The sequence below is a fragment of the Bufo bufo genome, chromosome 9 (genome assembly GCF_905171765.1).
Source record: "Bufo bufo chromosome 9, aBufBuf1.1, whole genome shotgun sequence".
Classification (NCBI taxonomy): Eukaryota; Metazoa; Chordata; class Amphibia; order Anura; family Bufonidae; genus Bufo; species Bufo bufo.
The window spans coordinates 10398382-10417226 of NC_053397.1; the positions used below are offsets into that span (position 1 = coordinate 10398382).

Here is an 18845-nt window from a genome sequence, read left to right on the forward strand (position 1 = left end):
AACCCCCTGCATATGCATCAGTGATAACATTCTGGCTGTGGATAGTCACCACTAGGGGGAGCTGAGGAGCTTACTGTATACATTTATAAATGGAAGCTGCTGAGCTCCCCCTAGTGGTGGCTGTGGACATTCAGAATCATAACATTTATCTATGCAGAGGATCTGGAGCTCTGTATCAAAAAAATAAAGCAGATATAAAGATACAGGGCGGCCCACGAAAAAGTCGCCGCCTCCAGCGATAGTATGACAAGATGAGCGCGCAAGTCAGAAAAGATGCTGAGAGTGGTCCCCGTTCAGGTCTCGGCCTCTTTGGGCAGGTCGGGTTATGTTGGCGGATACCGCAGCATCACAAGCGGTATCAGGTTCAGAGATCTCAGCGCTCGCTGACACGTCGTTCCTGATCCACCAACCCGCTGAGACAGTCTTCGAGGTGATTTTTGGGGGCTATTGCTCCGCTGCTGAATTTCATCCACAACTTCCGTCGTCCTGATCGGTGGAGGCCTCGATTCCGTCATGTTTGCAGCCGTTTCTCAACCAGACTCTGAATACGACGTTTTGCCCGTGGTTTTGTTCCTTGTTGGTAATGGTCTTTGGCATTTCCTTAATCGCCTTCCCCAATCCCTATTCGCTGCTCCGGGGGGAACTCCATCTTTCTGACACAATCGGTCACTTTGATCAAACTGGATAATAAATCAGTCTTAGTTGTCCATAGCAACTAATCAGAGCTCAGCTCCTAGTTCCTACAGGGCTCTGGCAAAATGAAAGCTGAGCTCTGATTGGTTGCTGGGGACAAATAAGACAGATTTACTATTAGGCAGTTGGATTTGGAGATATTGGAGGCGGCTGCTTTTTCTTGGGCTGCCCTGTATTTTTGCAGAAATCTGTGCTCAGGGTTGAAGATTCACGGCAAAGGGATTTCCGTTTCAATACTTCACCAGTTTCAAGATGTCTGCTTGTTGTCATCAAGTGGAAACAAGCCGGAAACCTGGCAGAGCTCTGTCTTGTGATGAGTCTTGCATGTGTATCAGTTGGACATGATCAGGACAGATTTACAGCTTCTATATGTATTTTCCCATTCACTGACAGCAAGCAGAGAAATGGAGAATTTTTTAATCTCAGAGATTGCACGCCTCTTTTTTTATATAACGATTAAGCTTCATCTGCATAAAACTGGACAATTCCTTTAAGTTCACATTGTGTTACAGCTCCTATCAGCAGAAGGTTATGTTCACACGCCGCAGATCTGTTGCAGAAGTCCGTGCACCCGCTGCAGAAACTATTCCAGTCCCAGGTTTGGCGCTGGCTTTCATTCTGCTATGAAGCTGCCGCCTGTGAATTTACCCTTAACAAGTCTGTTTATCACAAATCGCAACATTGTGTTACATATTATATAAGAAGTCTCTCGTTTGTTGCAGTTATGTGAAAACTGGCGGAGTGTGAATTCAGCCTAATTACTGCGCGTTATTTCAACTTTTCTTGATGTATTAACGGCTTCAGTGTTTGTGCCGCTAGTCACGTGACACGACTTGGCGCCATTAAATATGTAGCAATCCATCATATGCTCCAATAATGTCATTTCTATGCACCTAATAGCGCAGTGCCGGTCCAACACCTCGTTAACTGGCGAACAGCTGTGCCTTAATGGCCATCAGCTTCCGCACATTACGCCTCCACTCTACAGGTCAGACGGGGCGCTGAACGTACGCCGCGCCCCGGGGGAGGGGGTGAGGCCAATCAATTAGCGTGTTTATATGATATAAAAGTCAATTAAGAGTCTGCAGGCGGTGGAAGGACGCGGGGTTAATTCGCTCGGGGCAAAAGATGCCAAATGGCTGCGCCGGGCCAGATTAAACCACAAAAAGAGCAGAGTCAGGAGGACATGGGGTGAGGGGGAGGGGGGCGTGAAAAATATCAACTTCTCTAATTGCAAGATTTTCACTTTCACAAATTTTCAGCAGCTGCCATTATTCACATTCATAAAATTGGTGAACATGAGCGCTGGCTGCGGAGTTCTTATGTTGTTCTGATGCGTCATCATCCTTACATCATGTAAGAAGAATGTTCATGGCGTCTGCGCTCTATGGGCCAGATTTATCATGACTGACAGCTCACTCCACTTTCACATATGGCTAAAGTCAGTTTTAGCCAAGTCAGATTTATGATCGGCCCTTTAAGACTGTAATAAATGTGGTTTGACGGTAGCAGTTTATCCGTCAGTAAGCAGCTTTACAAAAGTCGCACATCTTTACAAAAAAGTTGCACGTTTTTATGAAAAAGTCGCATGTTCTATTAAAAAGTCTCATAAGATAAGCATGGTCCTCACTGGAGTGAAATTGCGACTTTTTTGCGACTTTTTAAATAGTCCCAATAGTAAATCTGTCTAGAGATTCATTTACATAAGAAAACACGCCCAGTGGAAAAAATGTTGGAAAACTGAAGAATGAGATATCTCATTAATTACCACAACATAAAGAGTGCAACACCTGCATCCTCCACCGTGCAACACCTGCATCCTCCACCGTGCAACACCTGCATCCTCCACCGTGCAACACCTGCATCCTCCACCGTGCAACACCTGCATCCTCCACCCACAGCACTACCTATCCGTCCACTAGAGATCAGCAGTGACATTAGTGAGAATGCCGCCTATCCATTCACTAGAGATCAGCGGTGACATCACTGATAATGCCACCTATCCATTTACTAGAGATCAGCGGTGACATCACTGAGAATGCAGCCTATCCATTCACTAGAGATCAGCGGTGACATCACTGATAATGCCACCTATCCATCACTAGAGATCAGCGGTGACATCACTGAGAATGCAGCCTATCCATTTACTAGAGATCAGCGGTGACATCACTGAGAATGCAGCCTATCCATTCAATAGAAATCAGCGGGGACATCACTGAGAATGCAGCCTATCCATCACTAGAGATCAGCGGTGACATCACTGAGAATGCAGCCTATCCATTCACTAGAGATCAGCGGTGACATGACTGATAATGCCACCTATCCATCACTAGAGATCAGCGGTGACATCACTGAGAATGCAGCCTATCCATTTACTAGAGATCAGCGGTGACATCACTGAGAATGCAGCCTATCCATCACTAGAGATCAGCGGTGACATCACTGAGAATGCAGCCTATCCATCACTAGAGATCAGCGGTGACATCACTGAGAATGCCGCCTATCAGGTAGAGATCCCCTATAATTCTCAGGTGACAGCACTTTGCTGGGATAAAGCTTCTGCATTATTTTTTTGCTCTTTTGCAGGCGGCAGAGATCGGGATGATTAATGGCAACGCCAGGAGGACGGCGTGTAATTATAATTATCATCTGCAGGAAATCGCCGTCCGCTTCGCACATTTTATCTTAGTTTTACATGAAACATTTGGACGAGATTCCTGCATAGACGCCACGAGTTCTGAACGTGTCCGGATTGTGTGATGGAGTCCCATAGGCGGTTCACAAGAGGCGCAAACGTGACACTCCCAGCTCAGATTAGAGGTCTCCAACCTCTATTGCTTCAGCCATTGCAAAACTACAACTCCCAGCATGTCCTGACAGCCGCATGGGTGGGGGTGGGGGGGCCTGATTGGGAGCCCCCCACTAAGTGCACCTGATGCCTGCAGCTCCAGCATCGGGGTGGTGGGACTGGTCTTTGCTCTGCACCGAGGCCGAGTTTCATCATCCTACATCAGTTATGTTCTATGAAATCACCCGACCGTCCGGGCACCATGAGAAGGCAGAGGACAGGTCCACGAATTAGTAGACTCCCATAATGCCCTAGATGACAAGGTAGACACTCTGCAAGCCAAATTGGTGGACTATGAGGAGCGCAATCGCAGGAATAATATAAAATTCCGCAACTTTCCGGAGTCAGTCCCGGGTCCGGAACTCAGAGTATATCTACAACAACAGCTTACCAAAACACTACTCCCTGCCTGTGCTGATTACGAACTCAGCACAGATCGTGCACATAGAGTCCCCAAGCCCCCTAATCTACCAGACTCAGTACCTCGGGATGTACTGGCCAGATACTCCTTCTATCACAACCTTTACCCGATCCTTATACCTCCCTGAAACTATATACAGATCTGTCAGCCGCCACCTTGCAAGCTCGCAAACGCCTTGCACTGCTCACGTCTATCTTAAGACGACGCGCTATACCGTACATTCCCTACAAAGATCCTGATCAACAGGAAAGGAACATTCCTTGCAGCTGCAACAGTGGAAGAAAGAAAAGCTCTCCTCTCCAAGGGGCGCATCCCCAGAGAAGAAGAACCTTCACCGACTAAGACCACCTCCCCTGCGAAAACGGATGTGGCGCGTGGCACCTGTATCCTGAACTATTGCTTTCTCTTATTCCTTCTCTGCCTTCGTCCTTTTTCTCTCCCCATATAGCTCTTCGCCTTGGGCGAGGGAGATGGTGGAATCCCTCTGGAGCGGATTTGCTATGTGAACTGTTTTCACCCCCAGCTCACAGAGTACCTACAGAATCCGGCGTACGCTCATGGTCTGGGTACATTTATTGTTCAACTGTGACTTGTTATATGTTCATTTTTGTTACTTCTTTGTTTTTAGCAGATTTTTATCGCACCCAGTGTCCGGGTGTTTGCCTCCTACATGCTGGACACCCCCCTCAGCCTATACAACCAGTACCAGCCGACACACTTATCATCTCTTCAGATCTTACGATGGCACTTAAACTTCTCTCTTTAAATGTAAGGGGGTTGAACAGCCCCTTTAAGCGGTCAGTGATGTGGCGAGAACTAAAATCCCAAAGATGTGACATTGCTTGCTTGCAGGAGACGCACATGTCATCCTCTTACCCGCCTAAAATCCACCATAAAGACCATTATCCATCATTATCCACTCATGGATTAATACTCATAGCCTTTAAGGCATCGGTGGCGCTTCAGATACATCAAACCTGGATTGATCCACAAAGTCGATATACAGGGTGGGCCATTTATATGGATACACCTTAATAAAATGGGAATGGTTGGTGAAATTAACTTCCTGTTTGTGGCACATTAGTATATGTGAGGGGGGAAACTTTTCAAGATGGGTGGTGACCATGGCGGCCATTTTGAAGTCGGCCATTTTGAATCCAACTTTTGTTTTTTCAATAGGAAGAGGGTCATGTGACACATCAAACTTGTTGGGAATTTCACACAGAAAAACAATGGTGTGCTTGGTTTTAACGTAACTTTATTCTTTCATGAGTTATTTACAAGTTTCTCTTTGTTTACAGCCATTGACATGTCGCTGAGGTTAACACGCGAGGAGCGGATAGAAATTGTGTTGTTGTCTGGTGAACGCAGTAACCGGGTCATTGCAGCAGATTTCAATGCAAGACACCCTACGAGACCACCCATCTCCCATGCTACAGTTGCTAAGTTTCGTGAAACTGGTTCAGTGTTGGATTTGCCAAAATATGGACGCATGAAATCTGTCTCTAATGAAGAAACATCAGCGGCTGTCCTGGCTTCATTCAGCAAGAGCCCACAGCGTAGCACTCGCCGCATGTCACTGGAGAGCGGCATTAGTCGGACACCCCTTCGGCGGATATTAGCTACTCACAAATGGCCCCCTTACAAACTCCAGCTACTGCAGCATCTCAACGAGGATGACCCAGATCGGCGCACTGAATTTGCAGAATGGGCAAAACAAAAATTGGAACAGGACCCTCAGTTTACGCAGAAGATTTTGTTCAGTGATGAGGCAAAGTTTTATGTGAATGGTGAAGTTAACAAACAAAACCACCGCTATTGGTCTGACACTAACCCACATTGGATAGATCCCTCCAAGACTGGTGTGGTATATGGGGTACAAAGATAGTGGGGCCATTCTTCATCAATGGAAACCTCAAGGCCACTGGATATGAGAAATTGCTACATGATGATGTGTTTCCCTCTTTATGCACTGAAGCTGGAACGTTCCCTGAGTTTTTCCAGCAAGATGGTGCACCACCACATTATGGGTGTCAGGTCCGAGCATTCCTAGGTGAACAGTTTCCTGGAAAGTGGATTGGTCGTCGTGGGCCAGTTGAATGGCCCCCAAGGTCTCCCGATGTGACCCCCTTAGACTTTTATCTTTGGGGCCATCTGAAGGCAATCGTCTATGCTGTGAAGATACGAGATGTGCAGCACCTGAAACTACGGATACTGGAAGCCTGTGCTAGCATTTCTCCTGCGGTGTTGCTATCAGTGTGTGAAGAGTGGGAGAAGAGGGTTGCATTGACAATCCAACACAATGGGCAGCACATTGAACACCTTTTGTAAGTGGTCAGAAACTTGTAAATAACTCATGAAAGAATAAAGTTACGTTAAAACCAAGCACACCATTGTTTTTCATGTGGAATTCCCAATAAGTTTGATGTGTCACATGACCCTCTTCCTATTGAAAAAACTTAAAGTTGGATTCAAAATGGCGACTTCATAATGGCCGCCATGGTCACCACCCATCTTGAAAAGTTTCCCCCCTCACATATACTAATGTGCCACAAACAGGAAGTTAATATCACCAACCATTCCCATTTTATTAAGGTGTATCCATATAAATGGCCCACCCTGTATAATAGCGCATTGTTTACTCTACAATGTGGAATTTACCATTGTGAATATCTACGCACCCATCGCGCACACAGGACGCTTCCTTAGGCGCCTACTGGGCAAATTGCAGAAAGTACAGAAGGGAAGCATTGTGCTCTGTGGAGACCTTAATGCCTCTCTTGACTCCACAGCAAAACCCTCATCCCGCAAAGTCTTGGTTGCAAACGTGTATGACATATGGTGTCTCCTGCATGTGAATGAAAAAGACTACACTTACTATTCGGGAGTCCACAGGACTTACTCCTGCATAGACATGTTCTGGGTAAGCAGATCCCTCATAGATAGGACCTCAATGGTCAGACCACGCTCCAGTAACACTGTCCGTTCCGGAAACCCCCTCGAAAACCTCAGACTATGTTTGGAGACTAAACACTTATCTGTTGTCCGTCCCATCTATCAGTAAAGAGGTGGAATCCTCCCTTACAGAATTCTTTGCCATAAACAGCACCCCAGAGATTCAGCCCTACACCCTATGGAACGGTCACAAGGCGTACATGAGGGGAGTCCTCATTAAGCAGAGTAGCATATGGCGCAAACAAAGAGATAGACATCCAAGACACGATGCACAATATTCACAGGCTGGAATCACTGAACAAACAGTCCCTCCCTGAGACTCCTCTAGCAGAGCTCTCTGGAGCTAGACTGCATCTGCAGAGCCTCCTCATGTACGCCTATGAACAGTCCCTCTCTGAGACTCCTCTAGCAGAGCTCTCTGGAGCTAGACTGCATCTGCGGAGCCTCCTCATGTACGCCTATGAACAATCCCTCTCTGAGACTCCTCTAGCAGAGCTCTCTGGAGCTAGACTGCATCTGCGGAGCCTCCTCATGTACGCCTATGAACAATCCTTCTCTGAGACTCCTCTAGCAGAGCTCTCTGGAGCTAGACTGCATCTGCGGAGCCTCCTCATGTACGCCTATGAACAGTCCCTCTCTGAGACTCCTCTAGCAGAGCTCTCTGGAGCTAGACTGCATCTGCGGAGCCTCCTCATGTACGCCTATGAACAGTCCCTCTCTGAGACTCCTCTAGCAGAGCTCTCTGGAGCTAGACTGCATCTGCGGAGCCTCCACCTGTACGTCTATGAACAGTCCCTCTCTGAGACTCCTCTAGCAGAGCTCTCTGGAGCTAGACTGCATCTGCGGAGCCTCCTCATGTACCCCTATGAACAGTCCCTCTCTGAGACTCCTCTAGCAGAGCTCTCTGGAGCTAGACTGCATCTGCGGAGCCTCCTCATGTACGCCTATGAACAGTCCCTCTCTGAGACTCCTCTAGCAGAGCTCTCTGGAGCTAGACTGCATCTGCGGAGCCTCCTCATGTACGCCTATGAACAGTCCCTCTCTGAGACTCCTCTAGCAGAGCTCTCTGGAGCTAGACTGCATCTGCGGAGCCTCCACCTGTACGTCTATGAACAGTCCCTCTCTGAGACTCCTCTAGCAGAGCTCTCTGGAGCTAGACTGCATCTGCGGAGCCTCCTCATGTACGCCTATGAACAGTCCCTCTCTGAGACTCCTCTAGCAGAGCTCTCTGGAGCTAGATTGCATCTGCGGAGCCTCCACCTGTACGCCTATGAACAGTCCCTCTCTGAGACTCCTCTAGCAGAGCTCTCTGGAGCTAGACTGCATCTGCGGAGCCTCCTCATGTACGCCTATGAACAGTCCCACTCTGAGACTCCTCTAGCAGAGCTCTCTGGAGCTAGACTGCATCTGCGGAGCCTCCACCTGTACGTCTATGAACAGTCCCTCTATGAGACTCCTCTAGCAGAGCTCTCTGGAGCTAGACTGCATCTGCGGAGCCTCCATCTGTACGTCTATGAACAGTCCCTCTATGAGACTCCTCTAGCAGAGCTCTCTGGAGCTAGATTGCATCTGCGGAGCCTCCTCATGTACGCCTATGAACAGTCCCTCTCTGAGACTCCTCTAGCAGAGCTCTCTGGAGCTAGACTGCATCTGCGGAGCCTCCTCATGTACGCCTATGAACAGTCCCTCTCTGAGACTCCTCTAGCAGAGCTCTCTGGAGCTAGATTGCATCTGCGGAGCCTCCTCATGTACGCCTATGAACAGTCCCTCTCTGAGACTCCTCTAGCAGAGCTCTCTGGAGCTAGACTGCATCTGCGGAGCCTCCTCATGTACGCCTATGAACAGTCCCTCTCTGAGACTCCTCTAGCAGAGCTCTCTGGAGCTAGACTGCATCTGCGGAGCCTCCACCTGTACGTCTATGAACAGTCCCTCTCTGAGACTCCTCTAGCAGAGCTCTCTGGAGCTAGACTGCATCTGCGGAGCCTCCTCATGTACGCCTATGAACAGTCCCTCTCTGAGACTCCTCTAGCAGAGCTCTCTGGAGCTAGACTGCATCTGCGGAGCCTCCTCATGTACGCCTATGAACAGTCCCTCTCTGAGACTCCTCTAGCAGAGCTCTCTGGAGCTAGACTGCATCTGCGGAGCCTCCTCATGTACGCCTATGAACAGTCCCTCTCTGAGACTCCTCTAGCAGAGCTCTCTGGAGCTAGACTGCATCTGCGGAGCCTCCACCTGTACGTCTATGAACAGTCCCTCTCTGAGACTCCTCTAGCAGAGCTCTCTGGAGCTAGACTGCATCTGCGGAGCCTCCTCATGTACGCCTATGAACAGTCCCTCTCTGAGACTCCTCTAGCAGAGCTCTCTGGAGCTAGACTGCATCTGCGGAGCCTCCTCATGTACGCCTATGAACAGTCCCACTCTGAGACTCCTCTAGCAGAGCTCTCTGGAGCTAGACTGCATCTGCGGAGCCTCCACCTGTACGTCTATGAACAGTCCCTCTATGAGACTCCTCTAGCAGAGCTCTCTGGAGCTAGACTGCATCTGCGGAGCCTCCACCTGTACGTCTATGAACAGTCCCTCTATGAGACTCCTCTAGCAGAGCTCTCTGGAGCTAGATTGCATCTGCGGAGCCTCCACCTGTACGTCTATGAACAGTCCCTCTCTGAGACTCCTCTAGCAGAGCTCTCTGGAGCGAGACTGCGTCTGCGGAGCCTCCTCATGTACGCCTATGAACAGTCCCTCTCTGAGACTCCTCTAGCAGAGCTCTCTGGAGCTAGACTGCATCTGCGGAGCCTCCTCATGTACGCCTATGAACAGTCCCTCTCTGAGACTCCTCTAGCAGAGCTCTCTGGAGCTAGACTGCATCTGCGGAGCCTCCTCATGTACGCCTATGAACAGTCCTTTAGACGCCTTAAGTTTTAATACTACGCTCAAGATAAAAAATCTGGAGCGCTTTTGGCGAAAAGGATCAAGTCCCTAACTTTGAAATCGAGAATACAAAGTCTCCACCACCCCACAACAGGGACCCCCCCTAGAGACATAGCTAACGCCTTTAGAGATTATTACTCTAATCGATACAATCTAAGGACGGATACAGATACCACCCAGCCCCCCCAACAAGATATAGACTCCGTTCTAGAACAGATTAACCTCCGAAAACTGAAGCCAGGCCAATTAGAGATCCTCAACAAACCGATATCCTCTGAAGAGTTAAATGCAGTAATCCGCTCACTCCCCCTAAATAAGGCCCCGGGTCCCGACGGATTCTCCTCCGGCCATTTACTCCTCAAACATCTTCTTCCAGTGTCCTCTACAGCTATGGTCACCAACTCCTTCCCATCGGAAACGCTGGAGGCACTTATAATGATGATCCCTAAATCAGGCAAGTCACCCTTTAAAACCACTATCGACCAATATCGCTATTAAACTGCGATGTAAAGATCTATGCGAAAATACTAGCGAATAGGCTCCTGTCCGTTATCCCCTCTTTAATTTCGATAGACCAAACTGGGTTTGTATCAGGGAGGCGAGCTCCGGATAACACCAGGAGACTTCTATCCGCAGAAGCATCAGGTACTCCGGCCATATTCCTGACACTGGACACCGAGAAGCCTCTTGACCGCATTAACTGGCCATATGCCTTCTCGGTACTAAGAAAGTTCGGATTTACTGGCCCAATATACTCGGCCATTTCCGCACTATATTCCAACCCTTGTGCTAAAGTCTTTGCTAATGGGGCCCTATCCACTGCCTTCCAATTGACAAACGGCACCAGACAAGGGCACCCATTGTACCCCCTGTTTTTCGTGCTTTCTATTGAACCCCTGGCGGAATTAATTAGTTAGGATCCGGACATATCAGGCCTCAAAATGGGACCCACAGAACAGAAACTAGCGCTTTTTGCGGACGACATCATTGCAGTCTGTACAAATCCCAGGACCTCTCTCCATAGAGTATTCTGTCTATTAAAGGTATTCGGCCAAATCTCCTACTACAAACTGAACCTAGAGAAATCCCAGAGTCTTCCTATAAACTCACACCCTGACCAATTGCGGCACCTTAAAGGCCTGTTCCCCTTAGACTGGCAACGAGAGAGAGTATCATACCTAGGTATCCGACTAACTTACCTCTCGTCAAGGACGTTCCATACCAATCCCCCACCCTACTAGATGAGCTACAAAAAGATATTACTGGCATGAAATGCCTAATTTCTTGGTTCGGTAGGCTGGCGGCTTATAAAATGCTGCTCCTGCCCAAACTTCTCTACCTATTCCTCCCCATTCCAATGCCAGAATCTTTCTTTGGGAAAGCCCGGAAACAGATGATGAACTTCATTTGGAACTCTAAGTATCCTAGGGTAGCATAAAAACAAAGGGGGATTTGGATTACCAGACTTGAAATGCTATACACAACTAGTCCATTGGTGGAAGGACTCTACAAACACCGGGCATCACTAGAGAGCGCCTCGCTCAATCTCTACGCTGCCCACTGCCGGGTACGGCACGGAGACTGGGCCCACATGTGTCCCCCTGACTTACAGTACGGACATCCTGGAGATTAGATCCTTTCTGGGAAGACTAAAGGAAATCTGACTGGGTTTCCCCCATTCCCCACCGTGACACCTACACAGAGGCCTCCGAGTGCCCGCTCTGGCACCTGCCATAGGTCCGCCACCACAGGTGGTACAGGGGTGAGCCACCGTTGGCACTCCAGCTGCTGTGAAACTACAATGGCCAGCATGCACACAGCCATAGGAGAGATGAGCATACTGGGAGTTGTAGTTTCACAGCAGCTGGAGTACTGGAGGTTACTGACCCCTGGTGATAAGTTACCTAAATGTGGAGTTGTATTTGTAACATGAAAGTATACCTAGGATGAATCATGTATCAAATAAGTGGAAACTGTGGATTTATTCTTATCCTAAGGTAATGAATAACTTAGTAACAGGGAAACAAAAAGTCCTAAGACCCCCTCCCCCCTCCCCAATTAGAAGTTGTGAAAGTAATGGCTCTTTCACACTTGCGTTGTTCTTGTCTTCCGGCATACAGTTCCGTCGTTGGGGCTCTATGCCGGAAGAATCCTGATCAGTTTTATCCTAATGCATTCTGAATGGAGAGAAATCCGTTCAGGATGCATCAGGATGTCTTCAGTTCCGGATCGGAACGTTTTTTGGCCGGAGAAAATACTGCAGCATGCTGCGCTTTTTGCTCCGGCCAAAAATCCTGAAGACTTGCCGCAAGGCCGGATCCGGGATTAATACCCATTGAAAGGCATTAATCCGGATCCGGCCTTAAGCTAAACGTTGTTTCGGCGCATTGCCGGATCCGACGTTTAGCTTTTTCTGAATGGTTACTATGGCTGCCAGGACACTAAAGTCCTGTTTGCCATGGTAAAGTGTAGTGGGGAGCGGGGGAACAGTATACTTACCGTCCGTGCGGCTCCCCGGGCGCTTCAGAGTGACGTCAGGGCGCCCCAAGCGCATGGATGACGTGATCGCATTGGATACGTCATCCATGCGCATGGAGCGCCCTGACGTCATTCTGGAGAGCCCCGGGAGCCGCACGGACTGTAAGTATACTGCTCCCCCGCTCCCCGCTCCTACTATGGCAACCAGGACTTTAATAGCGTCCTGGCTGCCATAGTAACACTGAACGCATTTTGAAGACGGTTCCGTCTTCAAATGCTTTCAGTTCACTTGCGTTTTTCCGGATCCGGCGTGTAATTCCGGCAAATGGAGTACACGCCGGATCCGGACAACGCAAGTGTGAAAGAGCCCTAATGTGCAAATCTGTGATAGAACTGGGATGTGGCGCACTATAGTGCCCATGATAACCAAAGGCGCAGAATCACTTTAAGGCCTCATGCACACGACAATATTTTTTCACGGTCCGCAAAACGGGGTTCCGTTGTTCCGTGATCCGTTTCCGTTTTTGTTTCCGTGTGTCTTCCTTGATTTTTGGAGGATCACCAGACATGAAGGAAAGTGAAAAAAAATCTAAGTCAAGTTTGCCTTGCAAATGATAGGAAAAAAACGGACGCGGACGCGCAGACGCGGATGACAATCTTGTGTGCCTCCGTGTTTTTTCACAGACCCATTGACTAGAATTGGTCCGCGAACCGTTGTCCGTGAAAACACGGATCACGGACGCGGATGACAAACGGTGCATTATCCGAGTTTTCAACGGACCCATTGAAAGTCAATGGGTCCGCAGAAAATCACGGAAAACTGAACAACGGACACGGAACACAACAACGGTCGTGTGCATGAGGCCTAACAGAAATGACTTGGATTTGACATGATTTGTAGAAACACCACGGCCTCTCCCAGTTCAGAGGAAATTTCCAGTATAATGTTTATTATGGTAGTCAGTGGCAGAGATGAATATATTCTATGGAGGCATTCCTGCAAACTACCGACTGCGAGGGGGTCATTATCTGGATTCCTGCAGTGCCATGCAAGTAACTCCTCCCTGCTTGTCATGGGACTGCAAGCACCAGCATGCCACAAAGAGGAGGCGCATGCTAGGGCTTCTAGTTCCACTGAAAAGGTATGACATGTGCAAGGCAGCCTGGTCCATGCAGGGGTTAAATATCCAGCACAGATGGTTTTCATATGTGAGGTTTGTATCCTGCGGTCTACATTAAATGTCATTGTAATTATAGTAATGATGGGAGCTGTCCCTGACCTGGAAAAGTCCCGCACAACCTCCAGACTGCGGCTGTCAGAACATGCTGAGAGTTGTAGTCTAGTTATAGCTGGAGACCAACAAGTTGGAGATCACTGCTCTATACCATTACTAGGAGTTCAGCTCTGAAGAGAGCGCCGATCCACTAAATGGCACCACTACCTGCAGTGAGTGAGCGGCTTCCACCTTTCATCTCATCCAAAGCTGCATCTTTCTAATATACTTTGTAATTCAATTCCTCAAGAATTTCAAGATCTCTGCATGCTCACCATGAACGAAAACATTCTAGTACAGACCTAATACTGAAAACCCATCCAGACCCAACACTTCTCAGAAATGAGGGTTTGGTACAATTGCATCCTCTGTGCAGTAACCATTTACCAGCACTGATACATTGTAGCACAGGAAGGAAATTTGACAAAGGATTGCACTGGATGCAACTGTAACAAACCCTCAGTTGGGAGAAATATTAAGGCTATATAGGGTTTCAAACTTAGGGACTAAACAAGAATGTTCCCATTCACTGACAGCTAGTAGAGATCTTGAAAATGGCAAAGAACTGAAACACAAAGTATATTATAAAGAGGCAGAGCTTTTCATTATACAGCGAGTAACCTCTGCTCATACATCACAATGTCCGGATGAGCGTCTATGGAGTTTCCATTAAGTTTTATATATAGGGGGCGTCACAGACATCATTTATGGGGGGGAGGGGGTAATGCCATATAGAAGAGACATATGGAATACACGGAGGATGAATGTGTGAATGTAAGTAAATTGAAACAATGTAACGCAGAAAAGAATGAGTCTGAGCTGTAGTTGTCTTTACGCTTACAGAGATCTGACCAATTTGTGTCCAATCAGATCCCTATCAATTGAAATTGGTGTGTAAAGAAATAGTCCATTGATCAGTAATCTGCAGACTTTATTATAGGGGAAAGGAAGGCTTCACTTTAGGACGATGAGAACTTCTTCTAACCTAGCCTATGATCCCTGGGTGCGAACGGCCAGTTTCATCTTCTGTAAAATCGGTCAGAAATCTGTGTTAAGGATCTTTCACACTGCGGATAATCAGCAAATGAAGAAGGGATTGGGTGATCGTGTCGTTCTGTAGGCACCAAATATCAAGGATCTGCTGCGCGGGAGCAATGGCTTTCTATGGGGACGAGCCGTCAGTCCAGAGTTCACACTTCAGTTATTTCCATCAGTTATCATGAGCCAAAACCAGAGGTGAAACCTCCGGAGAGATCAGGTGTAAGGGAAGAATCTGCTCCTGTTCTGTGGGTTTGACTCGTGCCTGTTTTTTTCCTCTGATTTAAGTCCTCTTTCTTTCCGTTATTCCACAAAACATATCCATATGGTTCGGAAATGGAAACAGTAACTTATTAATCCCCAAACACATGAGTAATATGGGCCGTGCATAGCATTTCTACAGTATGCATCCGCAAAATATGGATGACATACGGATGTGTTCCGTGTGCGTTCCGTATTTTTTGCGGACCCATTGACTTGAATAGGGCCTCGGACCGTGATTTGCAGACAATAATAGGACATGCACTACCTTTTTGCGGAACAGAAATTCTGAAATGGAATGTATACGGAGTACCTTTTGTTGTTTTTGTGGACCCATTGACTAACGAACGAGGTGGAAAAAAATAAGTTTGTGTGCATGAGCCCTTACACAGCTGAGGTGGTTGAAGCATGTAAATGCGGCTCTCATCTCCACCGACGATCAGACAATTATCAGAAGCCTCCGGTTCCTTCTAGATAATTGCCTTAAACATCAGTCCATGTAAAAGGACCTTAAGGCCTCATGCACACGGCCGTTGTTTTGGTCCACACGCCAAAACTGCGGCTCGGATGCGGACCCATTCACTTCAATGGGGCCACAAAAGATGCGGACAGCACTCCGTTGCTCTGTTCCGTAAAAAAAATATATAACATGTTCTATTATATAATTATATAATAGGCAGTTATATTAAAAGCTGTCCGTGCCGTTCCGCACATTGTGGAACGCACACAAACGCCATCCGTGTTTTGCGGATCCGCGGTTTGTGAACCGCAAAACACCCAACGGTTGTGTGCGTGTAGCCTAACCCAGATCCTCTAGTAAACATGTCATAGGAACATATCAGCTACAAGCGCGCCAACATCTGCAAGAGCGCCAACATCTGCAAGAGCAAGTCATAAAGAGTTAAAGTAACGAAGGAGAGGGTGAGATGGGCAGAGAGCCCTGGAACCAGCTGTCAAATGGCAACAAAACCGCCATATGGTTCAGTAGAATTATTCTGCAGCCTTCACTTTCTGCGCTGCAATAAATCCAAGCTGCTTCCTAAAACTCACTTCACTTACATTGTATTTTGTTGCAATAAATCTGCTGCGAAGTTTGCAACTAAAACTTTGCAGCCAACTATTTGAGAACCTAATACTAATAATGTAACACTGGGGCGTAAAGGTAAAACGACATTTCTGTATCACTGCACTCATCACACATATGGAGCGGTGAGCAAATCCTCAACCCTGGGGCACAAACACAAGAGAGTGCAAAGTCAACAAGAACAACATGCAACTTTAAGAACAGGGGACAGGGACATCTGTGTGCAGGACCCGGAGGAGAGTAACCATCTGAGGCTACTTTCAAACTCACGTTTTGTGCGGATCCGTCCAGATAATACAACGTCTGCGTCCGTTCAGAACGGATCCGTTTGTATTATCTGTAACATAGCCAAAACGGATCCGTCTTGAACACCATTGAAAGTCAATGGAGGACGGATCCATTTTCTATTGTGCCACATTGTGTCAGTGAAAACGGATCCGTCCCCATTGACTTTGACACGTTTGGCTCAGTTTCGTCAGACGGACACCAAAACAGAATGGAGACGGAACTGATGCGTTCTGAGCGGATCCTTTTCTATTCAGAATGTATTAGAATGCAAACTGATCCTTTTTGGACCAAATGTAAGAGCCCTGAACGGATCTCGCAAACGGAAAGCCAAAACGCGAGTGTGAAAGTAGCCTAAGAGGTGAAGGCACAACTCAATATCCTCAGAGGGAGGTTTGTGGAAAGAGCACATGAACCTCTTACCTTCTTTGGGTGGGTTGGGGTCCCACACTGACCACATCTGGACGAAGAAGAAGGGCGTCCAGCAGACAATGTAAGCCAGCACTATGATGAAGGTCATCTTCACAGTCCGGATTTTAGCCTTGGAGATTAGCCTGACACTGCTGACCCTGGACAGGGTGGCTCTCCTGCTGGCGCTCAGCCTCAGGTCGCTCTCACACACGGTCTTCAGGCGGATGTTCTGCCAGATCTTGTAGCTAATGAGCCCATAGCAGACGCTAAGGATCATCACTGGGATGATGTACACAGATAGGGTTATCCAGGTGATATAAGCTTTGAGCCCCCAGGGTTTGATAAAGTCAGCCCTGCAGTCATAGACCCCATTGTCCACTTCTGTAAGAGAGAAGATGACGGTTTGGGGGGTGCTGAGAAGAAAGCTGAAGATCCAGGTGAAGAGGACATAAACGCAGTCTGATCTCCTGTGCAGAGACCTCAATGGTTGACAGATGGCCAAGCACCTGTCCAGGGACATGAGCAGGAGCATGTAGGTAGAAGCAAACATCCCCACCACCTGCAGGTAAGTGACCAACCTGCAAACAAAATCTGGAGCATAGAACCTGAAGGTGATGTCCCAGATGAGCTGAGGAAGCACCTGGAAGATTGCAACCACTAGGTCTGCAATGCTCAGGTGCTTCATAAAGAAGTACATGCGGGAGTGCTTGTGTCTATTGATGTAAATGCCCAGGAGGACACAGATGTTCCCTGCCAGGGCCAGGAACAGGATGAGGGCCAGCACCGTCACCTCCACCTTGGCCATCTCCTCATTCCTCTTCAGGGGCTCCCTGGTGCTGTTGGAGCTGTGGTTCTGGTTCTCCATGCTGGAGTTCACCCATGAAGAGTTGAGTAGCTCAGAACTGTCTAAATTCAAGCACAATCCCTCCATGTCCAGGAGCAGCTATAAAACCCTACAAATCCACTAAAGGTTCCTAAACTTGTATCATCCCTTGGACAAAAACATCTCCTTTGGCTCCCCAGGACCCCCTAGCACAAGGTCTCTCCAGGCAGGTGACAGCTCCACTGCTTGCAATCTTCTGGAAGCTTTATTCCCTTGAAGATGAGAAGAAGAGGTGGTCTCTGCCAGCACCTCCTTCCCCCAGGACATGCAGACCCCCCTGGACAATTTTCAGAAATCTGCAGATTCTTGCGGTGCTTAGGTAGCAGTAGATTTGGATAACTCCCAGCAGGTTACATCCACAGGACAACTCTCAGCAGATGCAGGTAGCTTAAGTCCTTGCAAATTTCAAAGCAAACTGTTGCACCTTGGTCAGCAGGACCACCACCCAATGTCCAGGATGTAATGGTCTCCTAGTAGCTCAGTCCACACAACTCTGCAGAAGAGGAGACATCACTCCAGGAAAGATTCCTCACCACTGTGAGAGAAGTCTACAGAGCCATGGGTTGAGCTTTGCTCCTCAGGAGCCTCCTCTCACATCACCTTCTCATCTTGCAGACTGAGGAGAGTGAGCAGAAGGAGCAGCCAACTCTAGGAGTATTCGGACAGGGGGCTGCGCTGCTCCTGGGTGGCCGCTAGGTGGCGCCGCAGGACACGCATCTTCCTATGCAGCTGGCCATAGCTGAATGAATGGATGTTATCACAGATCATTCACACAATGCGCTAGAAATGGCCTCACTTTAGGCAGCTTCTTCCACTACTGGATCTGTATGGAATTTATACCTCCAGGGTGACTGCAAGCTAAGAAATCCAAGGTGGTGAGAACTAGCAGATCCAGCAAGCCGCTGGGAGGATGGGATTTGTAGTTCTACAATGAAAAGGGACATATTTTTGTTCTTTGCAATTAATGAGCACTGATCAGACTTTGTAATGTCTTAAGGTGGAGGGAAGGTAATCACATCAGGGCACATCCCATGGAACAAACTGCAAATTCTGCAATGGATTCTGAAAAAAATTGGAATTATTTCCATGCAGATTTTTCTGCGGATTTCAAAATGCGCCACAATTCTGCTTGGATGCCGTATATCTTACACCAGTTATGCAGAATGCATTCCTAAAATCTCATGCACTTTGCTGCTACTCTCTCTGTGGGTCACCACAAGCTGCCAATAATTATTTACAGTGGCTGATACAGAGCTCCAAACTCTCTGCATAGGCAAAAAGTTTAA

The 18845-nt window shown here is 47.9% G+C and overlaps 1 protein-coding gene across 1 annotated transcript in view; it reads right to left on the reverse strand.

Moving 5' to 3' along the window:
• OXTR (oxytocin receptor) overlaps window positions 1-18168 on the reverse strand; it is a 49786-nt gene extending 31618 nt beyond the window's left edge. Inside the window, exon 1 of the mRNA XM_040407200.1 lies at window positions 16689-18168. Coding sequence (XP_040263134.1) covers window positions 16689-17607 — 919 coding nt within the window. The 5' untranslated portion in view covers window positions 17608-18168. The remainder of the gene's footprint in view (window positions 1-16688) is intronic.
• Window positions 18169-18845: the final 677 nt, after the last annotated feature.